General features: G+C 39.0%; 1 protein-coding gene across 1 annotated transcript in view; it reads right to left on the bottom strand.

Moving 5' to 3' along the window:
• Positions 1 to 187: 187 nt before the first annotated feature.
• The window catches only part of kirrel3l (kirre like nephrin family adhesion molecule 3, like), a 37,903-nt gene continuing 19,035 nt past the window's right edge, over positions 188 to 19,055 (bottom strand). Inside the window, exons 5-15 of the mRNA XM_042107501.1 lie at positions 17,502 to 17,652; positions 17,299 to 17,404; positions 16,241 to 16,389; positions 15,022 to 15,149; positions 14,580 to 14,706; positions 13,952 to 14,052; positions 12,663 to 12,861; positions 12,001 to 12,108; positions 11,777 to 11,877; positions 11,492 to 11,578; positions 188 to 978 (exon numbers count right to left, since the gene is read on the bottom strand). Of these exons, the coding sequence (XP_041963435.1) occupies positions 502 to 978; positions 11,492 to 11,578; positions 11,777 to 11,877; positions 12,001 to 12,108; positions 12,663 to 12,861; positions 13,952 to 14,052; positions 14,580 to 14,706; positions 15,022 to 15,149; positions 16,241 to 16,389; positions 17,299 to 17,404; positions 17,502 to 17,652 (1,734 nt within the window). The 3' untranslated portion in view covers positions 188 to 501. The remainder of the gene's footprint in view (positions 979 to 11,491; positions 11,579 to 11,776; positions 11,878 to 12,000; positions 12,109 to 12,662; positions 12,862 to 13,951; positions 14,053 to 14,579; positions 14,707 to 15,021; positions 15,150 to 16,240; positions 16,390 to 17,298; positions 17,405 to 17,501; positions 17,653 to 19,055) is intronic.

Raw genomic sequence — 19,055 nt, 5'->3', positions numbered from 1 at the left:
CTGCTGCCACCTACTGTACACAACATTGCTGGACCCTGATGAGGGCACCTTGCTGTTTATTGATATTTTTCAAGTATTAATTTGAATTTAGAAACATCATCATCTTTAATTTAGATATAAACTATACATAACACATTCAAACTCAAGCCAATAGTTTATCAATAGTTATTTATTTATGCATTGGAGAACAAAGCATTGATAGTTCATAACATGTACAACAGGCTTGGGCCACTTTCATCCAATTTGTGCCAAAAAGAACATTCTTTCTAGAACTATATTAAGCGCTTCAAGTTCTCTTACTTTCTTATTCTTCTCTTACTTCTCTTACTCTGATACCTGTTGTCAATTTTCATTTATTTCAAAGTTTCGTTTACAGTATGTACATATTTTCATATTCCCCTGGTATCCTAGTAATCCATTTGAATTAAGGATGACATATTCTTCAGTCAACTGCAACTTCTTCAGCACAATCATATTTTGAGGGAGACACTAATACAAATTTCACACATGTGTTTGCATGCGTTGGTGCTGTTGTGAGGGTCTACTGTAGTCAGACTGCTGTGAAGAAATATGCGAGGAAGCATATGATAAGTGTGAAGAGCTAGAAACTTTACTGGCTTGGTCAGATTGTTCATAGACATCTATTTTTTCATAGGAAATGTTGGGCTTCATGTAGCTAGTGAAAGCTCGCCCATTTGTAGCAGGATGGAAAGTTGAACCATTGCACAGGGGATCAGTGATAAAGACATTAGACTCTGCATTATTCTGTGTCTTCTGCACAGACACCTGCCTATAGGGTCTCTGTGTGCCTTGATGAGAGTAGTCATAGATGTCTTGCTGGCCATACATCAGACTAGTTGGTTGTGAGGGCATTGAAGGGTACACAGATTGCAGGGTGGAGGAATACTCCGAGAAGTTGCTGCTGTGAATTTTGATGTCATCATGATCCCGGACATTGTAATAACCATTTGTGGGGTCCTGTTTTTTGAGAGAAGCAAAAGTAGACAATAATGATAAGGTGAAAGCAAATCATCAGCAGTGGGGGTGGACCATCAGGGCCTGCTTAGACCTTCTCTGCAGGCCATACTATTTTTTAACTATAAAACAACACATTCTTTAAATACTTTAGTTTAGCATTTATTCTTTGTGTCTGCCTCTGTTTTCCTGATCACTTCCTACCCCCATTGTGTATCCACTACCAGGGGCGTTACTGTGTCTTCAACATGGGGGGGGGTTTGTAAATACGGTCAAGTAACCTCCATCATTCTCAAATGGAAAAGTTTGGAACAACCAACAGTCTTCCCAGATCTGGCCGCTCAGCCAAACTGAGTAATCTGGGACGAAGGACCTTGGCCAGACAGCTAACCAAGGACCCAGTGGTCACTATGAATGAGATCCAGGCACAGGTGGACTTCAATCAACTTGATAGACCATTGATAGAAATAGGATGCACCAGAGCTCAATTGCAAGCCTCAAATCAAAGGGTCTGAATACTTTATAAATGGAATATTTCAGTCTTTTATTTTTTATACACGAGTATTGTGTGTAGATTGATGAGGAACAAAATTGATTGAATCCATTTTAAGATGAGTCTGAAACATAACAAAATGTGGAAAACTTGCAAGGGTCTGAAAACTTTCCTAGACAAGGTGGTTGCTATGCTAATTAAAGCGGTTAGTATGCTGGTTGCTAGGGTAATCATGTTGGTTGCTAAGGACGTTGCTAGGTAGTAGTTGAATTACACATGTAGGTTGATGGATGTTCATATTAGTTTAGAGAGATAGTCTAATATGGATGTTGATAGACAGACAGTTTAAGGGATGGATGACTGGTTTGAAGTAAGAAAGTTGTATGGAAAGACCTCGTATCAATATTTCTAGGGTAATTAAGATGGTTGCTAGGGTGATGGTAGGGTATATATGGTGGTTGCTATGCTAAATGAAGTGGTTGTTATGGCGATTGCTAGGTTGTTGCTATGGTAAATGAGATGGTTGCTAGGGTGTTGCTAGGGTAATCATAGTGGTTACTATGCATGCTATACATGTGAACATTTTACAGATCAAAATGACATAAGCCTAACAGCTGTTTGGAGTTAAGGCTATATGTTTATTATTAAGTGTATTGAATAAATTCCTGATAGAGAAGACAAACCATTTTGTAGAAAGATGCATCATATGAGATTTGCAACGATGTGACTCAAAAAAAGTCTTTGGTAGCATAATGTCGCTCTGTCTGCCACTCGTTGTCTAGCTACGTGGCATTCGGAAACATCCTTAAATTCAGGACCATTAGCCTATCGCTCGTTCTAATTTGGGACCTTGCAGTCTTAGACTTAGACTTAGAAAAATGTAATGTCCCCGAGAGGCAATTTGTTTTACAGTGCAGGCATGTTGACACATAATCCACAACACAAACATTGAACCAGACATCTACAGCATTATTTATCTAGCACTTATTATACGGCTCTTCACAATGCTAGTACATTACATTACATTACATTACATTTAGCAGACACTTCTTGACCAAAGTGACTTACATATGTCAGCTTTATTACAAGGAATCACATTGTCCCCGGAGCAACTTGGGGTTAAGTGCCTTGCTCAAGGGCACAACGGTGGAAGCCGTGAATTGAACCGACAACTTTCAGTCTACTGCATGCTAGCCCAGCTCCTTTAACCACTACACTACCACACTACTACACTACCACCGCACCGTAGTAGAATGCTCCATTGACTTGAATGGGATTTCCCAACGTTCTACGGTAAAATATTTTCATGTAATTACCGCTGCAAACATATAATTACCGCTGTCAATGGCAACAGGTTTTGTGCTGCTGATTTACGTTTTTCATATCACTCCGCAAGTAGTCCGGTCACTTCTTGCATTGGAACTTCATTCAAAAGTGAAAGCAGACGGTTGATCAGCTGTGTTCTAAAGAATGTTTGATTCAAGTTCAGCGTGTGTTGCGAACTATTTGTTTCTCAGCAAAAGCCACGACGAAACGGTAACAAATAAGTGTAAAGAGACATATTGTGGAGTTTATTTTTTAGTTTTGGCAAGTAGCCGTATAATAAGCGGGATAATGTATAGAACACCGGTCATTATTGGGAAAATAAGTCCCTTCAGGGCGAAGCAAGACCCCTCCGCTGGCGCGTCGGGGTCTGGTTTGCCCTGTCGGGACTTATTTTCCCAATAATGACCGGCGTTCTATACATTATCCCTTACATAACATACATACATCAATAGATAGAATACAGTACAAAAGAGTATATTGCACTTCCCTAAAAGGCCTAATGTCATAAATAAATAAAACTAAAACTACTGCACAGTACTTCACATATATTCCTCCTGTCATACCCCTCCCCACATCTTATTTAATTGGGTTATTGCCATTGGAATGAATGAGTTTTTTGCTTGGTTGGTTCTGACATTAGGATATCTATATCTACGACCAGAAGGGAGCGGCATGAACTCCACTGAAAGTGGATGGGTTGTATCCATGCAAACTTTGTCTGCTTTCTGTGCCAATCTGATCAGATATAGTTGGTACAGGTCTACCTGTTGCTTACTAATGATTTTTCCACAGGTTTTAACAATCTTCCCCAATTTGTTACTATGTGTGATTTTTGAATGTCCATACCAGCATACAATACAATAGGAGAGAATACTCTTGATAAAGGACTTTTAAAAAAGAGTAAAAATGTTGTTATCAACATTAAAATAATTAGGTTTCCTAAGAAATACTACGGAGCCCGGGGAGGTGACATGAAAAAAAAAAAACGAAGGTAAAAAAAAAAAAAAAATGAGAAAAGGTACAGTATGTACTTGGGACAAACACTGACTAGGTTTGCGAGATCTCGAGTTTGTTTTTGCGAGATCTCGAGTTTCTTTTGCGAGATCTTGACTTTCTTTTGTGAGATATTGAGTTTGTTTTGCGAGATCTTGAGTTTCTTTTGTGAGATCTCGAGTTTCTTTTGCGAGATATTGACTTTCTTTTGTGAGATCTCGAGTTTCTTTTGCGAGATCTTGAGTTTGTTTTGCGAGGTATTGAGTTTTTTTTGCGAGATCCATCTCCATCAATGCAAATCCATCAATGCATATGAGAATCACAAATATTCCGGAGAGCTTCAGCCACTGAAATTAGGTTGCAGTGCCTTATTTTGCCAGCATGAGGCGAACAAGAGCAAAACTAACGAGCTGCGCGCATAAATGCAGGCCAGGCTGCAGTGTCATTGTCGGCGAAATCACTGAAAGAGACCTCAGAAGTGGTACCGCTTACGTTACATATGTTAGTGATAGATCGACAAATAGCAATTTATTTTGAGATGGGGCTCAATAGCTACATTATGTTAATTCAAAGATTGAAGTTAAGAGTAGGCCTAGGCTATTTTCTTTTGCTCCGACTGGAAGGCTATTCTGAAGTCAGGGCCGGTTCTGGGGGGGGGGGGTTGCAACGGGAGCAACCGCACCGGGCCTGGACAGGAAGGGGGGAGGGGCGGGGGGCAGAAAAATAAATAATCAAATAAACGCTTTCTGTGGTGATTCTGCATTCATTGATGTGTCTCACTTACCAGCTTAAAGCGTTGTTGCTTGTTGTTTCTGGTCTTATATTGGCTGATAACGATTTATTTTTAAAAATGTAAAAAAGTCAAAAGTTACCCCTCCCCCGTGGGGAGTAGTAGGCTACGTTAGCCCATGCAAGTGTCAGATGTGAGATTAAGAGATTCTGTTCTCGGTAGCAGTAGCGTAGCCAGAAATGTTCAAATGGGTGGCCATACAAACATTAATCATAGTGAAATCTATTGAAGGCATTTGATCACAGCTAACAAATTACGCAGAAACATTTTCAACTGGAGCAAAACAATGCATCAATGTAGCTTCGGTGTGTCACATGAAACACAATTGAGACAATAGATTGACCATATTGGACAACTTCAAAGCCTTATCATAGGCATGTTACATTCATGACATGAAAAGTGGAACTTATTGAACAAAAATGATACATTACGCAGTCGGCCCAGCATCAGTGCGTCGCATAAATTAAAACACAAATTGAAGCAACAGCTTGACCATCGGACAATCTTACTGCAAAGCCTTTCCATAGGCATGCAATGTTTATGACATAAAAAGTGGAATATGAACGCATTTCATCACACCTGACAATTAGCTGCCGGCTGTTCGCGATTTGACTGATTCTTGAGCCTCAGCGCATTGGCGGCCCAGAATAACGTAGGACCGGCCCTGTCTAAAATCAAAAGACTATATCACTGTGCGTGTGTGGTAACGTTAACTTCTGGTCTTGACTCACTGCAGAATGCAGCGGCTTGTTCACTGCACTGGAGAATCCAGCTAAACAAGTTAAAGAAAAGGAAACAAAACTTCATATTTTTAGAGCCTCTAAAATCAAATTGACTATTAAAATCGAGGCTTATGGTGGAGTGATGTGTAGGAGCGATGACGCATCCCATCCCCCCTCAGATTTTTTCACAAATCGCACCCTGACTAGGTTGGCTTGTCAGTCCTCAGACCAACGCAGATGGAAAAATAAGGAACTTCAACCTAATTTCAGTGGCTAAAGCTCTCCGGAACATTTCTAGTGGTTCTCATATGCATTGATGGATTTGCGAGATCTCGCAAAACAAACTCAAGATCTCACAAAAAAAAGTAAAGATCTTGCAAAAGAAACTCGAGATTTCGCAAAAGAAAGTCAATATCTCACAAAAGAAACTCGAGATCTCGCAAAAGAAACTAGAGATCTCGCAAAAGAAACTCGAGATCTTACAAAACAAACGCAAGATCTCGCAAAAACAAACTCAAGATCTCACAAACCTAGTCAGTGTTTGTCCCCAGTACATACCTTTTCTCAGTTTTTTTTTTTTTTTTTAACCTTCGTTTTTTTTTTTTTTCATGTCACCTCCCGGGCTCCGTAAAATACAAACGTTGACCCTTTTTAAAAACAGCATCAGCACACTGATCCCAGTATAATTTATGGTCAATGATAAGACCGAGGTATTTGTATTCCGTAACCATCTCTATCTCCTCTCCTCTCGGAATTGTTGTTTGTTTATTCAAAGTCTCAAGTCCAAAGTAGCCTGGGCTATTTGAACTGTCAGTTTATTGCAAATAATTTTTACGTAATTTTGAATAGCCACTGCATACCGGTGTTTGTCTAGTGTAGATTAGATTATGTGAAGTGTTGTGTTGTGACGTGTTCCTGTAATTTCTTTGAGCAGTGTATATAGGTCTCTCCTGAGGCGGTTAACGTTATTTTCATTCAAGTATCAAGTAATGCCTGTCTTGATAACATTATTTGTTTTAGTAGCATTATTTAGTATTTGATTTAATCACTTTGGGGCGAATTCTCCCATGTACATAAGGGTGCATAAGTTAAAAAAAACGTGTAAATAAGCCTGTGCGAATTCTCCCCTACCTTAATGTACACGCGGTGGAGGGAGTTACGCATTTTGAGAGGAGCAACCCCAAAATCTGGGCTTTTTTATTGTATCCAACTGTTGCGCGCATTCTACCACTGACTTAAGCACCTTTTCAGCTACGCGCTCCCGAGGGCTGTATTAAGGTTGAGCGCCACTACAAGGTGAAACAGCATATTGTTTGATGTTGGCAGTAGACCCAGTTCTAAATACATGTAGGTTACACAGAATGTTACAAATTAACATTACAGTATCAAATTTGGTGCTTAATATGCTGATACGACTTTATGTTTTCCCCCCATTACAGTGTCACAAGATGGCATATTTTCTCGACATTACCTTATCCATGAGGCTACATTGTCAAGTAGGGAAAACCCTGTTATAATCACCCCCTTTGGATATTGGAGTTTACCGCCTGTGCACCTTCAGTTTTAACATGAATTCATAATCCAATAGCCTACCTCGTTCGAATCTGTCCATTTCTTTCCTACTTGACCGAAGAACTCCATACATTTGCACAATCGCCTGCACTATTGTCGAGTAGCATCGTTGAATATTCTCCTGTCTCTTGATTTGTTTGTAATGGAGGTTGGTATTGATATGCCAGTCTCTCTACTGTATTCGAAACTGCAGGTGTCTGTCTACAGCATGGTTAGCATAGATAAATTGATTATGAGAAGCAGCTGCCATTGAAACTTTCTTTCTCAACAGTGAGTTTTTAAATTATGTATCTACACACCTCAAGCACATCTTGACTCTTTATAAACAAACCTCAAAGCAAAAGTGAAATTTTGTTAAGTCAATTCTTTGTTAGGCTATGTGATGACACACCATTTTACTGTAGGCCGTTCACTATTCAGTTCACCATGCTTACATTTTCAAAATCAAAGACTGGTTTGTGTTCTTTCTGGATTTAAATGGCATTCAGAAGGTCAATGAGAGTCCACATTCCACGTTTTCATATCATCCTATATTAACGAGGTGGTGGGTCAGTTTGGTTCTATTTGAAATAAATCATGCCTCTTTCATAAGGCCACCTTGATTTCGAACTTGCGCACTCTGGGTGTGACAGAAGCGGGAATGGGACAATGCACATAAGTGAAAAGTGTGTAACTGAAGTGCGTAAAAAAGGGCTTACACGTGAATTAAAGAATTTGGCCCTTTGTTCCAGATGTGGACTATTGTGCCAGATGTGGCCTATTAGTTACCAGAAGTAGCCTACATTTGGACCAGTCAAACATATTTGTTTGTAATGAGCAATCCTGGATAAAATCGTACTGGTTGCAAGGAGGGATAAAGTTTTGTGAATAAATATAGATACATGGAGAGATGGATGTAGCCAGACAGATGTTATGGAAGGTGTAATATACTTATATTATACTACTTCACAAGCCCTTAAAGGAACACGCCACCCAATGTCAGTAGTAATATATGTTCTTACCTTAACTTTCACGAGTTGAGTCATACCGCTCCCGTGTCGGTACGTGCACTCAAACGCTCTGGTGCGCGGCCCGAATGTGTTAGCATGTTGCTATGCTAGCGGGCTCAGACGTAGCCAGACGTAGAAGTAATCAAAAACATCCACGTTTTCCCGACTTAAATACAGTTACACGAGTAGTTGATTAAAATGTCTACGGTCAAACAACATGAAACATGGCGATTTTCCAAGCGAATAAACAGGAGAACTACAATGTGTGGCGCAATCGCACTTGGGAGTACTTCGACCTAGCGTAGTAATATTAATTAACACCTAATTGTAGATCCTATCCACCACAGAGTTTAGAATCCATGCTTGATCGGCCTCCCCCTCCCCTCTGAGCAAGAGAGAGGCACACACACACTAGAGATGCACTGATGGGCTATTATTATGACCGCCGCGCTGCATATAGGTTTAGTCAGAATTTTTTTTTTTTTTTTTTTTTTTTTCACGTCCAAATTTCCATCAAGGATTCCCGGGACACTGAAAGACCTGGGTACACGGAACTTGGTGGGCATGTAACCCCACAGGGATAGCATGGAACCATCGTTTTTCGTTATGATCTGTAGCCCCCCCGCTGGACTGGACCCCCGAAACGAGGGTAGGGCAGACACAGTTTTCTGTGAATATCTCGAGAACCGTAGGGTTTAGGAGAACCATTTTTTTTTGTATGTTGATCTCAAGGGGCCATGTCAACCCATTCCATAACCACTAATTTCATGTATACCACCTAGTTAAACACAAAAAAGTAAAAATGACGTCTTGTAATCGCAGGTATCTGTGTCCTAACATAGTCAAAACTGCACGAAACTGGAGGTGTAGGACACCCTCTGAATGCACGCCAAGTTTCGTGGAATTCCGTTCATGGGGGGGGCCACACAATAAATTAATTTATGTTACTATACACCAACTGGCCTGTAGACAGTTTTCTGTGAATATCTCGAGAACCGTAGGGCCTAGGAGGACCCCCTTTTTTGTATGTTGGTCTTAAGGGGCCATGTCAACCCATCCCATTACCATTTATTTCATGTATAGCGCCACCAAGTTAAAAATTAAAAAGCAAAAAATTAGGAGTTTTCATCACAATATCTCTGGCTGACATGGTCAAAACTGCACGAAATTGAAAGTGTAGGATCATTATGACACCCTCCAAATGCATGCCAAGTTTCATGAACTTTCGTTCATGGGGGGCCTTACAATAAAATAATTTATGTGTACATTTAGTGACCGTACACCAACAGAGTTTTCTGTGAATATCTTGAGAACCGTAGGGCCTAGGATGACCAATTTTTTCCGTATGTTTGCCTCCAGGGGTCATGTTAACCCATTCCATATGCACACATGTGCATAAACAGATACACACGCACACACATACATTCACAGTAATCATACGTATGACACATACTCACACACATAAACATAAACATGTACATGCACACAATTCAAGAATTTCTCAGAATTATGAACAGGCAAGATGACGCTATTGTAAAGCAATTTACAAAAGATTCACTGAACAAAAATGCTGATGTGGTACATGAAAATGTAGCTAAAAATGTGGAGAATGCAATGCAATCAAGCATTTTGGATGATATATTTGCACAAGCTGGCAGAATAGGCAACATGCTGATGTGCGTTTTATTTGGAGACTGTTTTGCGAGACAGAGACTGAGTTTGCTGCTAATATTCTGGGGATAGGCTACAACATAGCCAATGTATGACTTTAGCCTTTTAATATATTTGCTGCATTGGATCAGTCTTTCTAGAACAGGCAAGAGCTTTCTAGCCTCACGTCAGCAGCGCTGCATCACCCATATACATTAAAACAACCAGCGGATGGTGGGCGGGTGCGGTTTTGAAAATTGGTCAAAAAACTTTGGTGCTGATGGATGCATATGGATGATAAGTTTTGCTATGCAGTTATGGTTGAAATAATAGCCCATCAGTGCATCTCTAGTGTGTGTGTGCCTCTTTCTCGCTCAGAGGGGAGGGGGAGGCCGATCAAGCATGGATTCTAAACTCTGTGGTGGATAGGATCTACAATTAGGTGTTAATTAATATTACTACGCTAGGTCGAAGTACTCCCAAGTGCTATTGCGCCACACATTGTAGTTCTCCTGTTTATTCGCTTGGAAAATCGTCACGTTTCATGTTGTTTGACCGTAGACATTTTAATCAACTACTCGTGTAACTGTATTTAAGTCGGGAAAACGTGGATGTTTTTGATTACTTCTACGTCTGGCTACGTCTGAGCCCGCTAGCATAGCAACATGCTAACACATTCGGTCCGCGGACCAGAGCGTTTGAGTGCACGTACCGACACGGGAGAGGTATGACTCAACTCGTGAAAGTTAAGGTAAGAACATATATTACTACTGACATTGGGTGGCGTGTTCCTTTAATGTGGTTGAACAGAGTGAGATACACAGAAGCTGTGTCCCGTTCCAGGGGCTGGGAGAGAGAAAAGGGGCCGTTGAGAACACAGCATTATGATGCCACTATTTTAAAGCCATGAAAGTTCCACCATTAATTTTCAATGGGACCTTTTCGCACGTTTATGGCAAATATTTCGAAAAGTATAACGTTTTCAGTAATGATAAATACATTGCCGAAATGTCCTTTAAGGCCCAGACACACCAACCAGATTATTGGCAGTCGGGCAAGGTTGGTGACTCGAGTCGGTTCAGTGTGTCCCGTGCCGTCGTCAGTCGGAGTCGGCGTTCATTTTGGTCGATTTGACATGTCGAATCGGCCAGTGTCAATCGGCCTCAATGACCAATCTGATTGGTGGAGTGCTAGCCCTTGACCAAGCATTATATCGGATTAGTATGACCATTATCCCTACATTCAGCGATGTAAGTTATGAACCCATTTTGATAAACTATGGTGTTACTAGGGTAAATATGTTGGTTACTATGCTACATAATGTGGTTGATATGCTGCTTGCTAGGGTAATCATGTTGGTTGCTATAGCTGTTGCTAGGTTGACATGGTAGTGGTTACTAGGTTGTTGCTAGGATAATTATGTTGGTTGCTATGGAGGTTGCTAGATAGGAATTTAAGTGGACGGATGTTTATACAGATTGTTTAATGGATGTTAATAGATAGTTTAATGGATGTTGATAGACATATAGTGGTTGTGGATAGACAGATGGTTTAATGAATGTCGATAGGCAGATAGTTTAATGGATGTTGATTGATAGCTTAATGGATGATAGGCAGATAGTTTAATGGATGTTGTCGATAGACAGTTAGTTTAATGGGTGTTAATAGACCGATAGCTTAATAGATATCGATAGACAGATAGTTTAATGGATGGATGAATGGTTTTAAGTCGATGGATGGAGAGAATGTTGGATGAAATGTTGGAATTGGGGTTTTGTATCAATATTCCTAGTTGAGACAGAAAGAAAGGGGGCCTAGATGTTGAGCAGTTGGCAGTTGAAATAGGTGCAACTCAGTTTAATTGGCCTATTATGATGTCAGAATGGGCAATACAAAGTCTATGGGGAAAAAACAATCTTGTTTTTTTTTTATATCTCAAAAAGTATAAAGTTTACGAAATTAGAGATTTGATTTGTGTTACCTTTAAGTCAAATCTTTCGTCATCCTCATCCAGCAGATCACTGTGTTCAGTGTGAGATGTTGCAGGAGATTCACTGCTGAGTGGAGCCTAGGAGGTAATACCACAATGAACATCATACTACAGTGCAAGAGGAAATAAAGATATCTGGAAAAGAATGTATGGTTGAAAGGAATGTCACAAGGGTTAACAGTGCTGTAGGTTGTAATCATACTAGTCACAATACCATAAGTGAATGAGGTGCATAAAGCACACTGGTATGAAGAATGCAGCAAGATCGACACTCACTGTGGGCTCCTTCAAATCTCCATTCACTCGTGCATTGATGTCATCGTTATGTCCTATCTGGACTCTGAGGTCAGTTTTGGTAAGTTGTGTACTCATTTGGCCTGAGATATAGTTGAATAAATTTGGGCAAAGATATGATATTTAAAAGGTATTTATGCAAGGAAAATATCAGCAAAGCATACATTATGGGAACATTCATGTTTATAACACTTAGTTTGAATTACCTGTGATGGAGCGTTTGCAGCAAATTGAGAGAAGAGTGATTGAGCAGATGATAAGGATGCAGCTCCCACCTACTAATGCCCCAATCATAATGACCATGGGGAAGGCATCTGTCAGAAAGTTGGAGATGTTAATTGTCAAAGCAGAAAGCATATGCAACCCCCCTAAAATGATCACTGTAATCACATTTCTGGATTACAAATTACTGTATAAAGTGGAGAACCATTGATTTTACATGGGTTGAGTGATTTTGAGGAGTGGCCTTTCCTAAAGTATTGAATCCTAAAGATTGTGTTTTGAGGAGTGGCCTTTCCTAAAGTATTGAATCACTTTGTCTCTTTGTAGATGTAATTAAGCATTTGAAGCATAAATGTTGATATGGCAAATCTGTTAATATGCTTTCTAATCCAGAAAATGTTGATTCATTTCAAGGGGATTCAATGCTTTAGCAAGATCACAAGTTGTACACAATCCACACAAAGCATATATCAACACAACATTTTTAAAAACAAGTGATGTGAAACGAAGTTTGGTGCTGTGAAGAACAGTATCTTCTACACAACTAAATTCTTCATTTGATGGTCTAAAGCCAAGAGTCAGAGTACTAGAGTGAGTCTGGCTAAAATAATTTCAAATTGAATTTGGTCTCAAAAGAATCATCTACCTTGCTCCTCAAGTGTGACCACTGCAGCACCCATACCAAAACGATTCCAAGCTGTGCAGTTGTAGTGTATTTGAAAATCTGTAGCAAGGGTCTCTGACAGGACCAGTGTAGAAAGAACTCCAGTTGGCCTCTCTAATGTCTGCACCGTGAATCGGTCATAAGATCCTGGTCCAAGACTCAAATCTCCAAATGTCCATACCTATAAGAGATACATTAATTAATTGAGAATTATTGTAAATAGCATTTAATACATTTGAAACAAGAGAACACTAAAACAACAGTATGCAATTTGCCACTTTGATGTGTTTTTTTACGCTAGTTTTGGTATCACTAAAAAATTATTTTGATAGTATATGGCCATATGAAGGACAGATAAACACATGTGTATTTACCAATAGCCGTCCAGGCTATGCATTATGTAGGTCTTTGGTCCAGGATGGACCACCCTGCAAAAATGTAACAAAAGCTTTCACAGCCAACTATATTGCCAAAAGGCACCTGTTGGTATTCTAGCAATCTTTCATCAGTGGCAACTGTGCTGCTGTTGATGGTTCTTTAAGATTTTGTATGGGTTTTTTATGGTTTAACTCGCTAGTTTTGGACCAAAACATGTTGCTGGAACATGAATAGTCCGCAGTGTGTCAAACAATCATTATGAACTAGATATTTGTATCTAGTTCTGTTACAAACTTGACTGAGATTCCATGACTGCACCATGAGCTTTACCCTACGGGCCCTTGGCTATATTCAGGTAAATTCACTATCTTTACTTTTAAACACTTATCTTTATCATTTGAAGGGTCATGTATAGGCTATCTATTTTTTCAGTGTAGGACATATTCTATGTTTTATTTGATATCATAATATTACCACATTCTTAGATTAGCCTTTAAGTCAAGGGGGAATTTTTTTTAACTTGTTCTTTTTTTTAAATGGTGGCAATCATAATTGAATAGGGAGAGCTTATCTGGTATTTGGAAACATCAGAACCATGATGTCAGGTTACTCTTTGACTTATTCAACCAAGAAGTGTGAAAATGGATGAGTAAATGTGTATCCTTTCCTTGTTTCCTGAAGACATAGGTCTGACAAAAACACATTTTCATGTTAAGTAGTGTGCTGCAGCTACTTAATCACCCCTGAATCAAGCTTTTTAATACTTACATTGTTGACATTCCCTACCAAATGAGGGTGAAGGTGGTTTACCAAAGTGTCTTATTGTCTATAAATAAATGAAAATTGTTTTCACTACAGGGCAAAGTATATACATGCATACTAGACTAACTTACAATTCTTTCTGGTGGGGGACTGTTTTTCACCAAACACTCCAGCTTGCCCTTGGTGTGCCTCACAGCACGCTGTGTAGCATCAGCTATGATAACAGGTGGACCTGTGCACATAGAACATAGCACATAGAACATAGCATGAAACATAAACAGCTATCCATGTTGTATGGGCAACAATGGCAGCCCAGACACATTTTAATCATATCAATGTTTTGATGGTGCAGCGTTCCCCAGCCTATACCATCAATATTGCGTACCAAGCACACACATTGAACGGTTCTTGAGTTGTTTTCATTTACATGAAGTTAAAAGAACACAACAACTTTGGGGGAAATTAGATTATTTGCAGTCTACCCAAGAGTCACTTCACAGCAGATTTCATAGTCAAAGTCACTTCAATAATGTTAATACAATTAGATATGAAGCTTTTTCTGTTGCCTTTATGTAATATTGTAAATGATAGGACCAAAATCACACTGGCAGCAAAACGTGCATATTATCAGTGATAGCCTATTGTTTTCTCACAGCAATGAACCACAAACACAATTATGTTTTAAGTGATACATAATTACAAACAGACAGCAGAAAGCAACACAAGGGGATAGTTGAAAGTACCATTAGACCTACAGACCATTGACAGTGAGGGTGACGTCTGTTTCAGCCACACCAATACGAGGAACAATGGCCTTGCATGTGTAAGTTCCTGCATCTTCCTGAGTGACTGACTTCAAATGCAACGTGTTACTATTACTGAGGACCTGTATATAAGGTAACCAACAAGAACATAAATGTGTTAGGACTAGGTTCATTACAGTTCTTTAACAAATACAAAAAATAATGTACTATAACCCACAATACTGAATTTTAAAGCACTGCCCCCTATTCAAGAACAAGTCTGGGCAAATGTTGACAATAGTGCAGTGCAAACACAATATGTAATGAGTCACTCCTTATATGAAGCTCCGTTTGCCTTGGAAACGTCATATTATATAAATTTGAATTAGGTTATAATGGTATATAACAGCTGGTGTGTCACAAAATTAATATAAAGACATTTCAGTACATAAACATACCACGCTGGATCCTCGTTTAGTCCAGGCAATAGTGAGAGGTGGATTCCCAGTCCATGAGCAGGTGAAGGCTGCCTCCATTCCTATGTCCACAATCATGGGCTTTGGCTCAGAGAGTAGCCTGGGGCCGACTGAAAGATTTACATTGGGTCAATCCATGTCAAATCACCTAGGAATTTGAGGAATCTTGTTGACCATCTCATATTTTGTTATATATAAACATAATATAAGCATAACAGGTTAAATAAATGTACCTCAAAGGCTAACATGTGCATTGGGTAACACTTTATTTTAAGGTTCACATGTTAGCCACTAATACATACCTAATTAATGCCTGTATTAGTGACTTGTAAGGCATGTGTTAGGCAACATTAATCATTTGCATTCACAAATTTCTTGTTCATGACGAATTAGGCCTTTATTCTTGATATAATCTTAATAATGACCTAGTAAGCCTTGATCTCTACTTACTAATTAGTAGTAAGTCCCAAAAGAGAATATGTATAACCTACTAGTATACTGTCTGAATAAATCCCAAATAGTGGGAGAACAGTTGTAGAATAAGCAAGTATATGGCTCAACCTCATTGCTGTATTTCACTGCCCATGTTGCTGTGTCAAACAGCACTTAACAACTGAGAGATTGGCTCCCATTCTAAAGTGGAAACTGGTTCCTTAGCAGCAAGCACATTATTATTATCATCAGTAATACCTCTGCAGTATGTACTTACTAGTCATGAATTGCTCTCTGCTCTCCCTCTGATAAAAATGACATGTTGGGAACAATCTAAAGACTATAACCCCTGATCAATACAAACATTCTTTACCCTTCATTGCTAGTAGTTGGCAGTGAAATACAGCAATGAGGTTGAGCCATATCCTTGCTTATTCTACAACTGTTCTCCCACTATTCCGGATTTATTCAGACAGTATACTAGTGGGTTATACATATTCTCTTTTGGTACTTACTATTAATTAGTAAGTAGAGATCAAGGCTTACTAGGTCATTATTAAGATTATATCAAGAATAAAGGCCTAATTCGTCATGAACAAGAAATGTGTGAATACACGCCTAACAAATGATTAATGTTGCCTTACAGTACAAGTCACTAATACAGACATTACAGTAATTAGGTATGTATTAGTGGCTAACATGTGAACCTTAAAATAAAGTGTTACCGTGCATGGTATGTACAAAAGATCAATAGTAAATATTAACTCACAGTGGACATCTACCAGGGTGCTGACATTGGTGCTGCCAACGGAATTAGAGACTTCACAAGAGACAGGATCAGTGAAAAAGGAGTGATCCACTGTCACCTCCAGGCTGTCTCCATTTGCCTCAGAAATAGGAATGCCTGCTTTCGACCATCTAATTTATTTAGACAATAACCATTGTTTGCATTTTTACTTGAATCAGCATAATCTGACACAACAGTCAAGAGAAAAACCTTTTCTGGTCACACTCTACTTGAATAGTCCACCCACAGACTATCTACAGATGCTCAGATTATCACCAAACTATCTGTTGACACTTCAATTTATGGTTAAGTTTAAGTTTATGAATTGGATTTGGTTAAGGTGATGTAAAGTAATTGCTCAACAATTTTACATACCAAACTTGAATCTTAACAGATGATCTCTTAAGTCTCTGAAGGCGGACTGTCCAAGTAAAGTATTACCCATTTTCTAAATTAAGTGGCTATTTAATCAGATGCTGGTACAATATGTATATTCCACTACCTTGCCAGCTTTGCATTAAATAGTGTAGAGCAGTTACTATTCTAACAACTGTTGCTAATAACACAGCCTCATGATTCATTTAGTTTCAGTTAATTAATTCAGTTTTTTTAGCACACACTGATTTGTTCCCGAGACCAGTTCCAGGTACTGATTAAACACTGTTTGATCCAGGTGTTGATTAAAACACGTAAACTAAATGTACAATAATTTCTCACAGCTTGGGGTGATGAATTTATTATAATTCTTTATCCTTAATACCTAATATCTTTTGGAAAGCAATGTACCACTTCATGTTTATCTAGGTACTCAAAAACTACACTAAAACTACATAGATTATATAATTATATGCACTATTTTCTGTGGCCGAAGATAAGATGGTTCAATATTTATGTTTGTCAGTATTTATGTTTATGATTGTTTTTCAAGATTGTGGTGGTTCAGACATGTTTTGCATGGATATCAATCAAGTCACAACACTATCTTTAGTTTGAGTTCAGATATAATTAGCATACAGATTGCTGTTAAATACTGTATTTACCTGTATCCAGTGATTTCAGGATAAGCTGATCCAGAGCAAATGAATATAACTTTAGCTCCCTCTAAGACCGTCTGTGGTTGGACAGACAATGTCACTGATGGTGGGTCTGTGAGAAGGAAATGTCCAAACTAGAATTAATTTGAAAGCACTAACTGCTGTTTCAATGTGAAGGCACTTGCCATTTGGTCAAAAACATAACTTACGCTGAACACTGATTGTGACCGAAGTCTGTCGTCCAGCTGGTGCTGCAGAGTTCAACACACGACAAGTGTAGGTGCGTCCAGAATCCTTATCTTCAGGTGTGATGGATAGTAGACTAATCGCTACTTCCCTTTTTCCATCATCCATGAAGGTCTACAACAATGTCAAATACATAAATATTATGTTAACAACAGTTACATTGATGATATCTTTGACCTACATGCTGAATGCTTACATACTCTGTATTCTATCCTGCCACAGATTTTGGCAAGCTAATGCCCATCTAATGTCCACCATGCATTTGCTTCCACATCATCACATACCCTTCACCATCCCTAGAGATGGGGTGGAGTACTTTCCATAAGATTATCTCTCAATGCAAATCAAACCAGCTTTTAGGCTAACTTAAATAAAACCATGTCAATCTCTAGGGTGAAGGGTGGGGCTATTTTAATTTCAAAGGCCAAGGGAACTACAGTATATCAGGATGCATAGTATCCTGGATCCATGAAATAACTGGCCTTTAAAAATAAAAATCTGCCTGCCTCTATGCGAATTTAACATAGGTACTTATGCCCCCTGTATTTTAAGGAATAACATTTATTTGTTTAAAGGTTGGATTTTTTCTCATTTTAAGAAGTCCTGTAGCTGGGGTATCTATTTACAAAGAAGAATGCGCTTTTTTAGAACTCAAGCACGCATAGAAAACAAAACTGTCAAAAAGTATACAGTATGACAACTCAAAAACAGGAAAAAGATGTACAAAAACTGTACAAAGTTAAATGACTGGAACCTTTATGTCACTGTTGTTAATGGCGGTGGAGGCATAATCAGATTTAATTGTTTAGTTGTAGAATTCTGAAGATAATTAGCCAATGTTTCATACAGCCTGCTTGTATAAGACATTAAGGGGTAGATTTACTAACACTAGTGCACTTTACGCTGCGTCTGTTTATGCGAGTTCAGTAATAGCATACGCTGCGCTTCTTCATTGTGCGCGGTATTTATCAAACCAGCAGCTCATCTGGAAACTAACCTTTCTCCATCCTCTACCGCAATTTACTAGCATCCACAACTGAAAGGCATACTTCAATCACAAGCGCAGTTGAATGAAGTTCGCTGATGACAACATTAAAACGAATCAAGCGATCATGAAATAATACAATACATGATAAGATGTCAACAAGCAGGGAGATAATGAAAAGCAGTGGTTCTACTCTAACTACTTGTGGTAGGCTATGGAAGATTGGTAAAATCTAGCAAACAGGCAAGTTTAAGTGGATAACTTGAAAGCGAAAGTAAAACCTTCGAAAGCCCAACGAGTTAAGGTTGCTTTGGATAAAGTACGAAGACGCAAAACTGGTGTTCTGAATAGCAATTCTGTTGTCTTTGAAAGTTCCTCATCTTGACGCATTTAACCGTAATTTGGATTAACACCTGCTTTTATCAGGCGTAAATATTTCACCACAAAACAGACGTGCGCTATCATGGGCAGTTACCATGTTACCGGTAACCTTTCCGAACCTCTCAACCATCTGTATGTATTTAACTGTTCA

The sequence above is a fragment of the Alosa sapidissima genome, chromosome 10 (genome assembly GCF_018492685.1).
Source record: "Alosa sapidissima isolate fAloSap1 chromosome 10, fAloSap1.pri, whole genome shotgun sequence".
In the NCBI taxonomy this organism is placed as follows: Eukaryota; Metazoa; Chordata; class Actinopteri; order Clupeiformes; family Clupeidae; genus Alosa; species Alosa sapidissima.
This window is presented reverse-complemented; position numbering and strand designations above follow the sequence as displayed.